At 43.5% G+C, this 16,012-nt stretch overlaps 1 protein-coding gene across 1 annotated transcript in view; it reads left to right on the top strand.

The window, feature by feature from the left end:
• Nucleotides 1-11,267, top strand: part of BCL3 (BCL3 transcription coactivator) — a 65,146-nt gene extending 53,879 nt beyond the window's left edge. Inside the window, exon 7 of the mRNA XM_082274408.1 lies at nt 10,892-11,267. Coding sequence (XP_082130534.1) covers nt 10,892-11,035 — 144 coding nt within the window. The 3' untranslated portion in view covers nt 11,036-11,267. The remainder of the gene's footprint in view (nt 1-10,891) is intronic.
• The last annotated feature ends 4,745 nt before the right edge of the window (nt 11,268-16,012 follow it).

Here is a 16,012-nt window from a genome sequence, read left to right as displayed (position 1 = left end):
AGTTCGAATACGGACAGCCCGAAGACAGTAGATTCTGCTGTGCTCTCTAAATACCCCCTCTTTTAATGTCAACCTCCACCTACAGCAAGTCCAGATGTTCTTGCAACTATAGCCAAGTAGGAAACAGCACAGGGATGTAGATATGGCATCTGTCTATCTATAGCACCAGAAAAAAGGTATCTTTGTCCTACCCTTATAGGCAAAGTCTCATCTTGCCTCATGTTATGTGTGGCCTTGGTAGGATATGGCTATACGACTAACTGCAATATACACTTTATTGTCAAATGTATTGGGACGCCTGCCTTTACATGCACATGAACTTTAATGGCATCCCAGTCTTAGTCTGTAGGGTTCAATATTGAGTTGGACCACCCTTTGCAGCTATAACAGCTTCAACTCCTCTAGGATGGCTGTCCACAAGGTTTAGGAGTGTGTTTATGGGAATGTTTGACCATTCTTCCAGAAGCGCATTTGTGAGGTCAGGCACTGATGTGGACAAGAAGGACTTGTTGGAAAAACTCCACTCTAATTCATCCCAAAGGTGTTCTATCGGCTTGAGGTTAGGACTCGTGCTTTGTGCACTGGTCCAAATCATTTGGTGGAGGGGGAATTATGGTGTGGGGATGTTTTTCAGGGGTTGGGCTTGGCCCCTTAGTTCCAGTGAAGGGAACTCTTTTGGCGTCAGCATATCAAGACATTTTGGACAATTTCATACTCCCAACTTTGTGGGAATAGTTTGGTGATGGCTCCTTCTTGTTCGACATGACTGCTCACCAGTGCACTAAGCAAGGTCCATAAAGACATGGATGAGCAAATTTGGGGTGGAGGAACTTGACTGGCTTGCACCTGACCTCAATCCGATCGAACACCTTTGGGATGAATTAGAGTGGAGACATGTGTGTGTAAAGGCAGGCCTCCCAAAACATTTGACAAAATAGTGTATATATTCATTCCACAATGACGGGAAGAAAATATTGAATATGCTTTACACAGTAAACAGATTCTCTGTATAACATAGAAATGACTCATTCTGTCACTTCTGTTTATGAATAATCTTGTGCATCATACCCTGGGTGAGAGGGTCCTTGCTGACGTCACTTCAGAGCTCAGACCGGTAGGAAGTGGTATGAGATTTTTCTCACTACACTAACACATTGTGCAAACGTTTCTTTGTTTAGTGCTGTAAGCATGCCACTGAGGCTTTACTCTCATGTTAAAAAAACTCGCAAGGCCACATATTTAACTGAAAAATTATTTATATATTTGGAGTGTGGTACCACTGAGGGGAACTCTGCTCTTGCAGCCCAATGAAGTTCTCATGATAGAGTGCTATAGTTACAATTTCACTTCCCCCACCTGCTGGTGAAATGTGGTAGTGCAGAATTACCATGTAATAAAATGGCTTTTTGAGGGTCGTCATTACATTTCACTAATTGGACTCCAGTATTCCAGGTAAGGTATGCATAAAAAGGACAGGTTGTTTTATTAATTACTAGTGTGCTATTTGGAAACTTTACACCCACATAAGGTATTTTGTACTATGTATTGTACCTATTTAATAGTTTGGAGGGACAGCCCTTGGTTTGGAACCAAATCCCTGTGTCCCTATTTTCTCCTCAGTTGCCCTCATTTTTTTGACCTCTATAAAACATGCACTATTTACCTATTGAACATGTTATACATTAGGGTAACCAGACAACCCTGATTTCCAGGGGAAAGTTCCAGATTTTAGGGGCTTTCCCCAGAAAAAAGAAAGTGTCCCTGGTTAAAAGAATGTGTCCCTGATTTCTTTACAGCTTTAATAATGGTGTCCCTGGCCCTGGGGGATGAAAGTTCATCCATCTTAGCAACATTTCTGTTATTGGCCTGGAGCAGGAAGGGGGGGGGTGTCTGCTCCTGGCTGTGTCCGGGGTAATTGATGATGTCACATGCCAATATTACATAATCTCAGCCTGAGCAGACTTGTTGCAGGAAGTAAGGATATGGATTATTTGCCACCTTGCCCTTGACTTAGAGCAAAGTAGGCTCTGGTTTTATTAAACCATACCCCGTTAAGGCTCTCTCACTGCGGGCGTGGGAGCGGGAGTGCTGCCATCCTGGGTGGATGTCAGACAACGTCCTCCCAGGATCCCGCCTTGCGTGCACGGCCAGGCCCACACTGTGGTGCTATTTGTCACTCTCTATGTCCACCAGACAGATGACAAATCGTTGTAATGGTCCGCTGCAGGTACCATGTGATCACTGGGACCAATTACAGCAGATCACATGACAGCTTTCATTCATAGCCATTCATTGTGTACTATTGTGCTGATCTCTGTAATTGGTCACAGTGATCACATGGTACAGACAGGGCCTATTACAGTACATCTGTACCATATGAAAGCTCTCCCTTCTGGTTGGCTGAGACACAGCAGCGGTGCCATTGCTGTCAATCAAAGTCAGTAAGCCAATCGAGAGAGAGAGGGGGCGGGGCCGAACGGCAGCTCCATGTCTGAATGGACACACCGAGCTACAGCTCGGCTCGGGTGCCCCCATAGCAAGCTGCTTGCTGTGGGGTCACTCAATAAGAGGGAGGAGCCAGGAGCAGCAACGGGGGACCTGAGAAGAGGAGGATCTGGGTTGCCCTGTGCAAAACCAACTGCACAGAGCAGGTAAGTATAACATGTTTGTTGTTATTATTATCATTTTTTTTAAATGAGACTTTACAATCACTTTAACCACTTAAGCCCCGGAAGATTTTACCCCCTTCCTGACCAGGGGGTATTTTGTGATTCGGCACTGCGTGACTTTAACGGTCAATTGCGCGGTCGTGCGATGCTGTACCCAAACAAATTTGGCGTCCTTTTTTTCCCACAAACAGAGCTTTCTTTTGGTGGTATTTGATCACCTGTGCGATTTTTTGATCATGCGCTATAAACAAAAAAATAGCGTAAATTTTGCAAAAATAGCAATATTTTTCACATTTTTTTATATGAAATTCCCCCCCAAAAAAATGTAAAAATCAAAATTTTTTAACATTTTTGGCCAATTTGTTTTATGCTACCTATGTTTGGTAAAAAAAAAACGCAAAAAGCGTATTTTGATTGGTTTGCGCAAAAGTTATCGTGTTTACTAACAAAGGGAAAGATTTTTGTCATTTTTGTTTTTTTTTTTAACGCGTAATGGCGGCGATCTGCGATTTTTTTGCGGTACTGCGACATTGGGGCGGACAGATTGGACCCTTGACTGACATTTTTGACACTTTTGGGGTTACCAGTGACATTTCTACAGTAATCAGTGCTATGCATATGCACTGTTACTGTAAAAATACACTGGCAGTGAAGGGGTTAACTTTTTTTGAAAGGGAGGGGCTATGTGTGTCCCTAGGGGCGTGCTTTCTACTGTGATTGGCTGTGGCTTCAGATGTATGAACAGTGATGAACGGTTCTACATAGTAGAACCGTATGATCATCATTCATACACAGGGGAGAATGACAGGCAGCTTGTTTACACAAGCCGCCTGACTTTCTCCCTCTCCCCCGACGACCTACGTCGCTTTGCCTGTGAGGGGCTGACTGCCGACGTAGATCTGCGTTAGGCAGTCGGCAAGTGGTTAACTATGTTCCAGGTGCAGTAAAACAAAAAGTATTCAATATCTAGAGCAGGGTTTCTCAACCAGGGTTCCATAGAACAGTGGTTCCCAACTCCGGTCCTCGGGACCCACCAACAGGCCAGGTTTGCAAGATAACTAAATTACATCACAGGTGATCTAATTTGCTGCTCAGTGATTGCAGTATTCTAGTCTGCATCCCCCAAGGTAATACTTAAAATCTGGCCTGTTAGTGGGTCCCGAGGACCGGAATTGAGAACCACTGCCATAGAACACTAGGGTTCTTTCCCACGGACATTGATCTTTTTAGTTATGTGTAAGGGGTAATTCTTCACAATGAACACCAATGTAAGAAGCATTCTCTCCATGGACCATCACACTAATGTATTATGAGTTGTAGATATAGTCATTTTTAGCAGGGGTTTCTTGAGACTGGAAAGACTGGAGACCAGAAAAGTATTTTCCTTTGTGTTGAAAAGGTTTAGAAAGGCTATAGTTTGATTGACAGACAGTTTTTTTTATTTTTTCAAAGAATGAGAGTTTTATGTAAATAGTGACATGCAGATACACACTAATCAAACAGAAACAGGCTTTTATTTGAGATATCTGTGTTAGAGGGTTTCCTGGTGTCTGGGTTGCCAAACCGGTTCCCTGGTGGGGGGGGGTTGGGCCCATGGATATAGCTTTTCAGGAATGGCAAGCTGAAGCCCCAACCTTGACCTGTTGGTTCCAAAACATGCTTACGTAGGTTTCATTTTATTGTCTTTAGACCTGGGTAGGGGTACTGACTGCACTTTACATGCGGTTCCAAGTACTTAAGTGGTCACTTCCCACCCATGGGGCTCATGCTACCTTGGTGCCCAGGTGACACTGCAGGTGCACAGGAGGAACCTACCTGGTCACCCACCATCACTGAACCATCATCACTCCCACCCCAAACCGGTTGCTGACGGGACACTCCAACTCCAGCTGAGCACAATTTTACACAATACTCCATAGACGTCCATTATGACTGCCTGTGGCCTTTAAACAGGTGCACTCATCTTACATACAACTTCAGTGACCACAATTCTCATTTTGTTGCTTCTTTACTTAAGTTAAACATGGGTTGCAAGGTGAAAAAAACGTGGTTTTGCATATAACAGTTATAAAGGCATAGCATTACAAAGTCCCCTGTAAGGCAGTGCCACGTTCCCAAGGTAGTGTATATAATACTTCAAATACACTGCTCAAAACATTAAAGGAACACTTTTTAATCAGAGAATAGCATCAAGTCAATTAATTCCTGGGATATTGATCTGGTCAGTTAAGTAGCAGAGGGGGTTGTTAATCAGTTTCAGCTGCTTTGGTGTTAATAAAACTAACAACAGGTGCACTAGATGGGCAACAATGAGACAACCTCCAAAACAGGAATGGTTTTACAGGTGGTGGCCACTGAAATTGTGTTTTCTACTCATCTTTTCTGACTGTTCTTCACTAATTTTGCATTTGGCTAGGGTCCATGTAACTACTGGTAGCATGAGGCGATACCTGGACCCTATAGAGGTTGCACAGGCAGTCCATCCAGGATGGCACATCAATTTGTGCCAATGTAGTAGGTTTGCTGTGTCTCCCAGCACAGTCTCAAGAGCATGGAGGAAAATCCAGGAGACAGACAGTTACTCTAGGAGAGCTGGACAGGGCCATAGAAGGTCATTAACCCATCAGCAGGACCGGTATCTGCTCCTTTGTGCAAGGAGGAACAGGATGAGCACTGCCAGAGCCCTATAAATGATCTCCAGCAGGTCACTGGTGTGTTTTGCCTCTGACCAATCAAAAACAGACTTCATGAGGGTGGCCTGAGGGCCTGACGTCCTCTAATATGCCCTGTACTCACTGCCCGGCTCCATGGAGCTTGATTGGCATTTGCCATTGAACACCACAATTGGCAGGTCCGCCACTGGCACCCTATGCTTTTCATAGATGAGAGCAGGTTCACCCTGAGCACATGTGACAGATGAGTAAGGGTCTGGAGAAGTCGTGGAGAACATTTTGCTGCCTGTAACATCGTTCAGCATGACCGGTTTGGTGGTGGGTCAGTGATGGTTTGGGCATATCCATGGAGGGACACACAGACCTCTACAGGCTAGACAATGGCACCCTGACTGTCATTAGGTATCGGGATGAAATACATGGACCCATTGTCAGACCCTACACTGGTGCAGTGGGTCCTGGGTTTCTCCTGGTGCATGACAATGCCCGACCTCATGTGGCGAGAGTATGTAGCCAGTTCCTGGAGGATGAAGGAATTGATACCATTGAATGGCCACCACGCTCGACTGACCTAAATCTAATAGAACACATCTGGGACATTATGTTTCGGTCCATCCAATGCCGTCAGGTTGCACCTCAGTCTGTTCAGAAGCTCTGTAATGCCCTGGTCCAGATCTAGAGGAAAATACCCCAGGACACCATTCGTCGCCTCATTAAGAGCATGCCCCAACATTGTCAGGCATGCATAAAAGCTTGTGGGGGTCATACAAACTACTGAGTACCATTTTGAGTTGCTGCAATGAAATTTCAGACAAATGGACTAGTCTGCTGCATCATTTTTTCACTTTGATTTTTGGGTGTCTTTGAATTCAGCCCTCTGTAGGTTGATCATTTTAATTTCCATCAAACGATGTGGTATCTTTTTGTTCCTAACACATTACCCAGTCCATATCAGTTTAGACGTCCAGCATGATATTTTTCCCCATTTAGATCTGATGTGTAATTGACCGCAGTTCCAGAATTGTAGAAAACAAACTTACTTTACTGTTCATCAGTGAGGTGCCATAGGATGGGTGTCGTATCACCAGTGCTACACCAGCTCTCCTATGTTCTATAGGCCCGAGGTCTAACTTGCCCCCCAGAGGGGCAAACACTAAGGAGCCTCCTTCCCTTTATGCTACTCCAGCTACAAGTCCTTGGTTTGTTGGCAGGCTTTCTTTTATCTTATTCTCACAATGTACGTTCGAAGTTGAAGCAAGTCAGATAGTGCCTGTCTAATTTCCAAGCTGAAGGAAGTACGTTATCATATATTATTGGTTGAACTAGATGGACTTGTATCTTTTTTCAACCATGCTAACTATGTAACTATCACCTAAGCCAGGAGTCTCCAAACTATCCAAGCAAAGGGCCAGTTTACTGTCCTTTAGATTTTAGGATGGCTGGATTGCGACCAGTGGGGGTAGAAAATGCCTCATACTTGGTGGTTAGCAGGGGTAAAAAAAATACATAAGGCCTGTGGGCAGTAGAAGGTGGAATAGTGCTTCATCATTGGTATTAGTGGGAAGAATAATCTCCATTGTTGGTGTTAGTAGGAGGAATGGTGCCCCATCGTTGTTATTAGCGGGAGGTATAGTACCCCCATCATTATCAGTGGGAGGATTAGTGTCCCTTCATTAGTATCAGTAGGAGGATAAGTGTCCCATCACTGGTTTTAGTGTGAGGAGTAGTACCCCATCATTGTTATCAGTGGGAGGATTAGTGCTGCTTCATTGGTATCAGTGGGAGAATTAGTGCCCCATCACTGGTATCAGTGAAAGGCATAGCACCCCATAACTGGTGTCCATGGGAGGAATAGTACCCCATCACTGGTATCAGTGGGAAGATTAGTGCCCTGTCATTGGTGTCAGTGGGAGGAATAGTGCCTCATCATTTGTATAAGTGGGAAGAATAGTCTCATCTTTGATGTCAGTGGAAGGAATGGTGCCCCATCTATGTTGTCACCTGAAGGAATAATGCCCTATCTATTGTGTCACTAGGATGAATAGTGGTCCATCTTTGGTGTTAGTGGAAGAAATAGTACCCCATTGTTGGTGTCAGTGGGAGGAATATTGCCCTAGAGCAGTGGTCCTCAACCCTGGCCTACAGGGCCCACTAACAGGCCAGGTTTGCAAGATAACTGAAATACATCCCAGGTGATATCATTTGCTGCTCAGTGATTGCAGTATTCTAGTCTGCATCTCCCCAAGGTAATACTTAAATTCTGGCCTGTTAGTGGGCCCTGAGGACCAGAGTTGAGGACCACTGCCCTAGAGGATGAATAAAGGCAAGCCATGGGCCACATCCGACCCATGGGCCGCAGTTTGGAGATCGCTGATCTAGCCCTTTCCTTCCCAACCTGTCTGCCCTTGGTCCACCCCCTTCATTCATTGGATTGTAGTTCTTTCAGACATGTGGGCATTACCTAGGGTGGTCTACATGTAAATGCACACTCCTCCAAACTGACATCCAATTATTTAAGGCATTTTGACACCTGCATAACTCCTTCTAGGAGTCAGCCAGCTTTCAACAGGGCTAATGGCTCTTGAGAGGAGTACAAGGGCAGTGTGCTGTGATGTTTTCATGATCTACCGCCATTGCATAGGGAAACACAGAGACCCAGTAATGTAACCCCCGCTCTAAAATAAGGTACCCAATGAAGTCAGAAAGGGTTCCGTTAGATATTTCGCTAGTATGATGATGAGGAAGGGGGAAGAGGAAGGGGAGGCAAAAATAGTGCTTTTTACTGGTACCTTAGACAAAAATGAAGTATCTAAACTTTGCAATGCAAGGGAGAGCCCCACTGCAAGCATATTTTTTTTTCCACTTCCCATAATTCAGCTTTAAATACATGTGTCATGCACTATTTAGTGGTGATTTTGTAGGTTAGGGTTCAAAAAAATGAACATCACTTCTTTGAAGTGTCACCTTTTACACTATTTATATCATGTTTTTACTGCATAAATTCTTTGCAAGCACGAGGAAATAGCTGGTTTAAATACTAAAATGACTTTACTCATTGCTAGGTGCACCATGAAGGGAATATTATGTGAAATGTGCAAGCTGCAGTCTTAGGATAGTCGTGTTCACTCTCCCATACACTGATGATCTTTAGCAGTTGGCAAATGTCTACTGGCAGGCCTCATTGACACCTGTGACATTCTTTACCATTCTTTGAAAAGCAATCCGCAATGAATACTGTTGCCTCCTTAATGCCATTTATTTTTTGGGCTGATTTTTTTATTTTTTTTGCTTGCATTTGCAGCATGGTGCCATTGACACCAACATGTGGGTTTGGAAGGCATTGTTAAAAAAAAATTGCTGCCCATGTAAACAAGGCCTACCTACCACTTTGATGGGTTTATTCAAAGACCAGAGTAAAAATGAATTATTTTTTTACTGTCAAAAATAATTGAGGTTTAAATTTCTGCTTACCATGCCCACATCCCTATAATTTTTGTAGGAAAGGAGGTTCCCCCCCATGCAGTGGGACTTTAAAGCTCAAAGAGTAGACATATAATTATAATGCAAAAGTTTTATTATGAAAAAAAGTTACATATGACAGAGTAGCAAATATATAAAAAATATGGTGCACAGTAAAATATGGGGTACACATTACCACAGTGTAATTTTATACAATATCTATATTGATATCTACATGCAGAGGGTGCATAGACATACCCGACGCGTTTCGGAGTCACTTGGCTCCTTCCTCAGGGATAGCTTTGCAGATAATGTAGATATGGTCTATAAGGGGAAAATCATATCAATTACAACACGTGTATATATGTACAGGTATCATATATGGCATGGGTGGGTCCACATACGTTACTTACGGAGTGTTTCCAGGCTCCGGTTCAAAGAGTCACATCCAGTGGCATCTTAAGAGCATTATAGGCCCCCGGGCAATGCAGTGCACTGGGGCCCTGCCTACACCATCACCCACGAGAATAAAAATGCAAATTATCGATAAGGAGATATTTATTGGTACAGCAGTGACAGGCTAATGACAGCTCCCAAATTGGGGGCTGGGTCTAATGAACACACACACGCACGGGAGTCAGACTCGACTGTCCTGTGTGCGTCTGTTCCTGTGGAGGCAGACAGGCATTCCTGCAGTTGTGGGCTCCCCCTCCACGGCCCAAGTGGCCTTACAGTAGCACAGGGCCAACAGGCGATTGCCATCTGCTAAGTTTGGCGGCGGGATGCAGATGGGAATCGGGACTAATGCCTGGCTGGGGCTGGGCTATTGGGCAGGTGGGGCCCCTGGGCAAGTGGGGCTCCCGGGCAACTGCCCAGTGTGCCCATTCGGTAAGATGGCCCTGGTCACATCAATAAAAACATGGAGATAATTCGAAAGCTATCACATCCACAGGGCACCTTGCACCCCACTGGATCTAAAACAGGGGAGATAGGTGGGGGCCTCAAAAAACCAGGGGGGCTGTTCGGCAAACACTAAGACCACCCGGTACCAAATAAGGAGGAAAAGGATGAGTGGAGCACTCACATATAGTATAGTCGTGTATTCGTGGGTCTATAAAAGAAATAGAGACAATGGTTTGCAAATCACATACCTAATGTCACTGTCCCTCTGGTGTCCCACTGGGTTGTATCACATAAGTCAGGGGTATACAGGGGACAGCCCATGTGCAAGAGTATACAGGCACATCTGGTTTACCTATAGGTGTATAAGTCAATAAGAATAGGTAGTCAACCGCATGCTGGGGCACCAGCTTCAAATAAAGTTATCTGGCCATATCTAGACATAACCCAAATATAGGACTTACCCAGCCAAAGTATATTTCTAGAGATCCTGCATTCTGTCTTGCCGTTGCATACTGTTAACTATCATCAGTCTGTATATGCAGTAAAACATGCTTGTTATACTCATTGTGGAACCCAAGGGGTTAATCCTGCACATTGTGTAAAAAGGCTGTTTGATCCTGTCTTCTCTGATCCTCCACTTCTTCCACTGTCTCCAATTGATCTCCTGCTAGAACAGAGTCCTTGGAGTCAGTCTGCACATGCTCAGTTTGGTGTGTATTGCTAGAGAGTTTTTTTTTTTTTCTTGGGGAGGGTACATGTGATCTGCACAGGGCCAATCAGCACTATCAAGACAAAAATTTAGAGGTCATGCATCCTCATAGGACAGTCAGATAATAAAAACTCCTCCTACAAGCTTTAACCAGACACTGATAGAAGTCCCAAGACTGCTATAAACTGCTGATGAGAAAAGGTATTTACTAGTATATACTCACTAAAATAATTGCATTTCCATGTTCTGTGTACTGTGAGAGACCAGATATAATGAATGCAGGGTCCTGGGATTAGTAATACTTTAAGCTTAAAAAAAACTCTGGTCAGGAAAGGATTCAACAGAATTGATTAATGACAGCAACCTAAAAATGCTAAACATGACTTTGTTTTTGTTTAAAGTTGTTATATCGGATTGAGTTATCAAAAGAACTTGTAATTTTCTGATTTAATTTAAAAATATATTCTATTGTCTGTCAGATTGCAGATATCCTTCGGGGAAAGTCCTCCTCTCCACGAGCTCAAAATGAGAGGTTCAAGGGAGAAAGTCGAGAGCATACTATCACTCCACCGCAACACAAAGTTGTAGCACCCAGTCCCACTTCCATCAGTCCACCTCCGTAAAGATCGATGGATCCGTTTACTCTCCCTACCTCAGACTCAATACTGTGACCTGCTAATAGGAAGGTTGTTCATCCAAAGAAGATGGAGACTGGCCACCATTGTTTCTGGTCTTCAGTGAATGGCCCTACCGTCCTGGAGAACGTTAAGAATGATTCAATGGGTTACATGTCGAAAATCATCACGTTTCAGGACAGAAAAACAAACTGAGAATTCCTATAGATAGGATGAGACAGACCCTCTCTCTAATCCAAAACAATTGACTTTCACCTCAATGTTCTCCATAAACTGCTCTACCAACATACACCTACCAGAAGCCAGCACAATACCACCATGCCCATTCTTTCTTTCAGCTGTAAGTGGATTGCTGGTTCGTGGTCGATCAGTGAATGTAAACTTGTACATTCCATTCATAGTCTGCATATTGTATGTCATTTAAAATCTGAGTGTTGGTGTGTGCAGTTAACTTTTCCTTAGCACTAGACTACTTAACTAAGGACAAAATCTTGTTCCTTCATTTTGGAATTTTTGTTGTCATTTGTGCCTCATTCAAGAGATTTCCTTCACTTCCTGTCTTGTACACACAACAGGTTATGGACGGAATTCTCCCCAGTGATGTAAATTCTCTCTTGGAGAAAGTGTGTCCATTCAAAGACTTGCCTTCAGCCTTGATGACAGTGACTATTGTCATCAAGACAAAAAGAGGGGTGAATTTACATAAGGGGGGACAAAGACAGCCATAATCACAATAGGCTAGGTGGGACTTTAAGTGAGACCCAGCAGGTAGTGCCCGGTGTCTCCATCCCTGTATCAAGAAAAAAATGAGGTTGAAGGATTATAAGAGGTGCATGAAAGTCAGCCAGCCCCCAGCCTTGATGACAGTGACTATTGTCATCAAGTCAAAAAGAGGGGCGAATTTACATAAGGGGGACAAAGACAGCCATAATAACCTGGAACAAGTAAAAACAAGGTGCTGGATTAAATGTATCAATAGATCATTTTAAGGCATGGTGGCTCTGGTAAAGCTGTTTTCAACAAAAGGGGGGTGGCCCAAAAGCAGGTGCACCAAACAAAAGGTCTGGGAGTCTAATGGCACTTTTCCACTGCAAGTACCTTCTCGGCTCTACTCGGCCCTGCTTGGCCCGGTTTGCTTTTCCACTGCTGGTACCGCATGGTACGTGTTGGAACGGTTCGGTACGGTACGGTATGGTTTGCTTTTCCACTAAAGTAGTACTAAAGTTAAGTGGGTGGGATAACAATGGGGTGGGTGGGATTCTCTAACCAATCAGTGGCTAGTAGTGACTGCATGCAAAGGATTGTGGAATATGGTACCGGGTATGGTACCTGTTGGAACCACAATCGAGTGGGTACTGTTTTTGAGAGACGTACCGTTCGGTTCCATGCAGTGGAAAAGCGCCGCCGTACCGTACCGTACCGAACCGTTCCTACACTATACCATGCGGTACCAGCAGTGGAAAAGCACAAAAGCGAGCCGAACCGTTCGGTTCCATGCAGTGGAAAAGCGCCATAAAAGATTTTAATGTTGATCAATATTAAATGCTTTTGGACTACCATATCTTTGTTTGGCGCACTCATTGGACTTTGTACAGGTGACTCTTCAAAATCTGGTTTTTGGGACACTGACTTTTGTTGAGAACAGGTCTTAGATACATTTTAAATTGTTTGAGGAAGAGTTATCCTTATGAATCAGAATTCACATAATCAGTGTAATATGTATGTGAGTCGTGTAGGAAAGCAAACAACGTACAACAATTCACTCATCCTACCTTTAGGACTGGCATACAATATGTATTGGTATGGAGGGCTGTGCTAACAATAATAGTTGGGCTATGTTAGGCACTCTGGGATTATACTGCCACAGACTTTATGAAACCTTGTAGAACTGAAGTTTAATAACATTGTTCTAGAACTACCCCCCGGATTGCAGACTAATATTGTGGTCTTAAGAGCAATGGGTTTTATTAAAATCAAACTGCCTGGTGGCTTATTAATGTATATGGAAAGTGAAAACGTATGGACAGACTAAGGCCTGCCATACATGGGTCAAATTTCGAAAGAACTTTCTTTAGAAAATCTTATTTAAGAATTTTCATTGGACTTTCGCACCATTAGTGGGCTGCAGCAATGGCCGATTTTCATGTAGCCATCTAATTTGAGTGATCGGGCAAGTTTGACATTTTTTTAAAAATTAACGATTTTCTAATTAGTGATAAGAGAATGGTTTGAAAAATATAATTGGAAAAGAAATGCGCATGATTACAAGAAGAGAAAATTCCCGGAAAGAAAAGAAGATTCCAAACCATGAAAATTCTTTTCTGTAGCAACATGAGATAAAATTGAAGGCTTGGTTGGTCAAATTTCAAAATCAATGATGGCATTATCAGATTACAATACACACAAAATTTCTGATTTTCTAAAGAAAGTTTGTTCGGAAATCGACCCATGTATGGTCTGCACAAGGAATGGTTAAGACACTGGGGTTGATTTACTAAAGCTGGAGAGTGCAACATTTGGTGAAACTGTGTATGGTAGCCAATCAGCTTCTAACGTCAGCCTGTTCCATTAAGCTTCGACAAAAAAAATCCTGGAAGGTGATTAGTTTCTTTGCAGAAACCACCACCAGATTTTGAACTCCCCAGCCTTAGTAAATCAACCCCACTGTCACGTTTTTTTGGGGTTGCCGAGATGTTATTTTTTTCCCTTCACTTCTTGTCCTAGAGAAGGGATCTCTCTAAAGCAATGAGATATCCCCTCTTAGACGGTTATCACCAGAACAGATTTCCCCATTGAAGGATGGGAATTTCAACCTGTCTGAGTTGTCATAGGAAACATCACTTTCTGTATTGGAGAAAATGTTCACCATTACATCCAGGACTAAAAGGAAAAGAGTCCAACTCCAGGAATTAGAAAAAAAATCCACCCTTGCTGTGCCCCCCCCCCCCATCCGCACTGCAAGGATTACATGCTTGGTATGTCTAGGGGATGCTGGAACAGGCAGGTTTTCTTCCTTATCCCTCACTTTTCCTGGTCCCAGCCCTGATCTCTTCTGGTTCTGGTCTGTGGACTGTCTTTCTGCATCACCACATACAGAGTAGGGATAAAAGCCCTATGTCATACGCAGTTAAGGAGACACACGGAGCGCCTCTAAGTGCAGTATTGGTTTATTCAAAAGGGAGCACACAATATAAGTAACTCACATTTGGTAAAAGGTCACAGGCTTAAAAATACTCCGGTGGTCTTTAGAGGTAAGCTGTAAAGTCCAAGTGTCCCGGGGAGAAAGATGGTGGCAGCCGAAGAGATGGAGCCGGGAGACAGAAAGGTCGGCCTGGCGCCTTCCGGGTTCGGCTGATGTCGGGGGAACCAGACTGGAACGCAGCGTACGTCGCGTGGCATCACCGGAGCTAGGAAATGACACAACGCATTTCAGAGCATGCGCCAAGCTCACAATGGGCATGCATGCTCTTTTTTCAAGTGTAGGATCCTACATTGTGAGCTTGGTGCATGCTCTGAAACGCGTCGTGTAATTTTTCCTCTCACATATGTCATACGCAGTAGGAGTGATTATGCAAGCACGGCCAGCCACGCCTTATGCTGGCCGTACACTATACAAAAAGTCGTTCAAACTCATTTTCGAAAAACGAACACTCGGCCATGAGAGCAAACGATAGTGCCATCGTGTAATGACCGATAAATCCTTCAATGGACATAAATTAATCCATTTTTTTTTTTGTTTTGTCACATGTCTTGTGCAAACAGTTTGGACGAGAAACACATTAACCTTTCGATTTATCGTTCATTCGGCAGAAAATTTGCAAAATTGCCTTTTGTCTCTTTGGCTCAAAAACATCACAACCGATTACCGATTTGTGCCCATTAACTGGCCAAAAAATGAACAAACTGTCCAAATGAGCGAATTTCTGATAATTTTTCGTATGGTGTATGGCCAGCATTAGAGAGGAGGCTTCAGAGCACCGGTGACACTGCTGGAGTGACCCTACTGGAGTGCGGAATAAGCTAAGTATTTCTGCTCATTCTTGCACCCCTACACATGAGTGTTTTACCCCTGCAGTGCAGGAGACGAGTCGACCGCGTGGGTAGATTTTTATTTCTAATTCCTGGAGTTAGGCTTTAATGCAGCGGTGTATTCCTTTTAAATCAGTTAAATGTTTATACTTGAACCTGTATTGATATTGTCCTCCCATTATCCCTAAACTGGTAGGTGAAGGGGTAGCACTAGTAGTCAATCAGGCTCTATTGTGTTCACATGTGCATGCAGGGACATACAGACAAGAGTAAAGTGAAGAATAAGCATTTGGTGACTTATATTTGTGTTGCTGCTCCTTCATTGTTCCAACCGAATGCTCCTGACTGTGAGGTGACACTACTGCATTCTTTAAAAAAAAAACTCCACTTTTGTTGAAAAAAAAAAACCTCTCTAGTTGACCAGTGTACATTGGAGGGATTTTAACAACTTTGTAGCAGTGACCAACCTTATGTTGCTATGAAGACATAGTTTTTAATTTCACTAGACTGATTGCAGACTGAATCTGAATTGGAGGGTCTTGTTCACAATAGTTAGCTGGTGCACTCTAAACGAGAGAAGTTGCAGTGTCTGCATCCCTTTAGAAGTATTTGATCCTTGGGGCGTATCTCACCAAAAGTTAGATTGCTGTTGCAGGGGATGCCTAAAATATTACTTGCATCTTAGGGCGACTTTGTATCATGCCATTTCACCCCAGGTTTTCACCTAGGGGCTTTTCCAGTGACCTGCCTGTACTTTTTGTGGAACTTTGTGCCTGGAAAATTGATAACGTCCATGGCATCCAAAAATCGTTCTTTTAGCTCAAAAACGCTTTTGGACGAACTGGAAAACAGCGACGGTTTATCGGAATTATTTGAAAAACTGAGCGATAGCGATTCGTGGGAAAATTCGTCATCAGGTACTAAAAGTGACAACAG

The sequence above is a fragment of the Pelophylax lessonae genome (genome assembly GCF_965119305.1).
Source record: "Pelophylax lessonae genome assembly, chromosome: 12".
NCBI classification, from domain to species: Eukaryota; Metazoa; Chordata; class Amphibia; order Anura; family Ranidae; genus Pelophylax; species Pelophylax lessonae.
The sequence above is the reverse complement of the archived record's forward strand: the minus strand, read 5'-3'. Positions and strand labels throughout refer to the sequence as shown.